General features: G+C 62.9%; 1 protein-coding gene across 3 annotated transcripts in view; it reads left to right on the forward strand.

Moving 5' to 3' along the window:
• The window catches only part of AGAP3 (ArfGAP with GTPase domain, ankyrin repeat and PH domain 3), a 51,946-nt gene that overhangs the window by 31,175 nt on the left and 18,393 nt on the right, over positions 1–2,378 (forward strand). For all 3 annotated transcript variants that reach the window (XM_024754510.1, XM_024754511.1, XM_024754512.1), the window contains exon 9: positions 710–802. In XM_024754510.1, coding sequence (XP_024610278.1) covers positions 710–802 — 93 coding nt within the window. The remainder of the gene's footprint in view (positions 1–709; positions 803–2,378) is intronic.

Consider the following 2,378-nt stretch of genomic DNA (forward strand, 5'->3'; position numbering starts at 1 on the left):
CGGTCCAGCTGCTCCTGGGGGAGCTCCCCCGCCCCTCCCCTCCTCTGCTCCTTCCTGCATGGACTTCTGCCGTTCCTGCTCCGCTCCGGACGCCGCAGCCACGCCGCGCTTGCCTTCCCCTCTCTTGGCCTCCCATTTCCTAGGATCCGCATTCGGGCGGGCTCTGCCCCAGGAGCCCGGCAGGGGCGCAGGGCCTCTTCTGGCCTCTCTCCTCTCTCTCTCCATCCACTGTGCCCCTCGGGCTACGCCGCGGTGCTCGGCGTAATGTGCCATGTGGTGTCTGTGCCGCAGACGGGCCGCTACCCGCTCACTTCTGGACTTTGCTCTCCCTGGTGGTCATGCCCTGTGCTCCCGGCCATGTCCCTCAGCCCCACCGTACACCTCTCCTCGCCCCTTCCCGTCTCTTAACGCCCCAGCCCCCTGGGCTGCGCGCTCCTCACGCCCTCGGTATCTCGTGTCCTTGCTCTTTTGTAAGGGGCGGGCCCGGCCCAGTGACCTGTGCTGCTCTGTATGGTGCCGTGTGTAAGAATAAACCCGTTGGAATACTCGTGGTCTCAGTTCCTTCCCGGTCCCGCCGCCCCGGCCCCGCCCCACTGCTAGGGCCCGCCCAGGAGGAGGGAGGACGGGAGGGCTGGCTGGGGATTCCAGGTGGGCTGCTGACCCCGCAGACCCTGGGCCCCTTTAACACGCCTCTTCTGTTCTCTTCCAGTCTCGAAAGGGTGCCGACTTGGACCGGGAGAAAAAAGCCGCCGAGTGCAAGGTGGACAGCATCGGGAGTGGTCGGGCCATCCCCATTAAACAGGTCAGCACTCCCTTCCCCTGGGGCTGGAGAGGAGCTGAGATGAAGCCCAGGAAATGTTAGATGATGGTTCTTTTCGGGGCCTCTGGAAGATGGTGAGAGAGGCCAGCGCCCTGCCCCTGCCAGGCCTGAATCCTTAACAAGGAGAATTCTCCTGCAGAGAAGAACTCACAGCACAGCGGGGAAGGGTGGCCGGAGCCCTCACGCTGCCAGTTCCTCCTCACCACCACAGGGGGGCAGCAGAGAGCCGCCTGCCATCCTCAGCTGCACTTCGCTGGTGGTGGTTCTGGAGGTGGGCGGCCCTGGAGGAGGGTATGGTCTCTCTGGCCTCCCTCCCCTCCTCCCAGAAAAGAGAATTCTCAAAAGAGTACCCTGAGGAGTACGCGTTGAAGGTCTTACCGAGGGCTCTTCCTACCCTGGGTTCACTGGCCCAGTCTTACCGTGTGAGCCTCTGTTTGTTGGTAAAGACGAAACTTAGTGGAGGGGCCACATCCTGGTAGGGCCTCTCCCTCACCTCCTTCCTGAGTCACTGCCTGGCAGGGCTGGGCCACCCTGTGTTGGATCCTCCCAGACCTCCTGTCGTGGGTCTCTCTGCTGGAAAAAGACGTTGAGTGGTGGAGGGGTCTTTGTGCAGAGTTGATGGTGTGCTGGGCAGGCAGGGCTCTAGAACTGCTAAGCCGGCCTGCTGGCCAGTCCGCTGTACCCACAGGATGCTGCGCTTGGCCCAGATCTTCTTGGGAGCCGGTGGTTAGAGATGCTGTGTCTCCAGGGGCTGTGATGTCAGTTTTTGACCACAGAGGAGACTGGTGTGGCTGGAGCCCCTGAGGTCAGCCTGGCCAGGGCCCTGTGGTCAGGTTTGGCTCTCCAGGCTGGGGCTCCTGGAGCCTGTAGGTAGTGTGACCAGAATCCTGGTGTTAGGGACGGGGGTTTCTGACCGCACAGCGAAGGTCCACTGGGTTTCAGGAAGGGTTTCGGGGCCCAGAGGACACAGTGAGGAGCATCTGTGCTTCAGCCCTCCCCTGAAGTGTCACCACAGTGACGCCCAGCAGGCACTGCTCTAGGTGGGTCAGCCTGCCCAGGGGCGCGTGGAGGGCCTGGGAGAATGGCAGTGGGCACTCTCCACCCCGTCCCTGTGTGTATTTGGGCACAGAACTGGTCCATAAACCTGTTGATGGTGTGATTGAGTGTCTCTGGGGCCGTGCTGACCGAGGCCTCCCACAGGGCCCTCGCGGGGCCAGGCAGGGGACTGTCACTCCCGGCTTTGGGGCGTGTGCTCTGAGTACACACACATGCGCATGTAAACATTTAACAGACAACGCTTATCCCCACCCCCTGCCCCGGCCCGTGCTCTGAAATAAGTTAGCCCCAGACGCCCCCTTTCCTGTCTGGGGTCGGTCTGATTTATCTGCTCCCTGAGTCCCCAACGTGGACGGGAAGGCGGGGCTGTGAGGTGGGGGGTGAAGCCCGGCCAAAGGGGTCAGCTAGGGTACTGGAGTGTCACAGGCCCCGAACCTCAGGGACACTCCGGAGGGGGCGGCACACAGCCAGGAAGCTGCCCGCTGGAGGCAGGTGCCTAGCT

This window comes from Neophocaena asiaeorientalis, unplaced genomic scaffold (assembly GCF_003031525.2).
Source record: "Neophocaena asiaeorientalis asiaeorientalis breed wild unplaced genomic scaffold, Neophocaena_asiaeorientalis_V1.1 scaffold407, whole genome shotgun sequence".
NCBI lineage: Eukaryota > Metazoa > Chordata > Mammalia > Artiodactyla > Phocoenidae > Neophocaena > Neophocaena asiaeorientalis.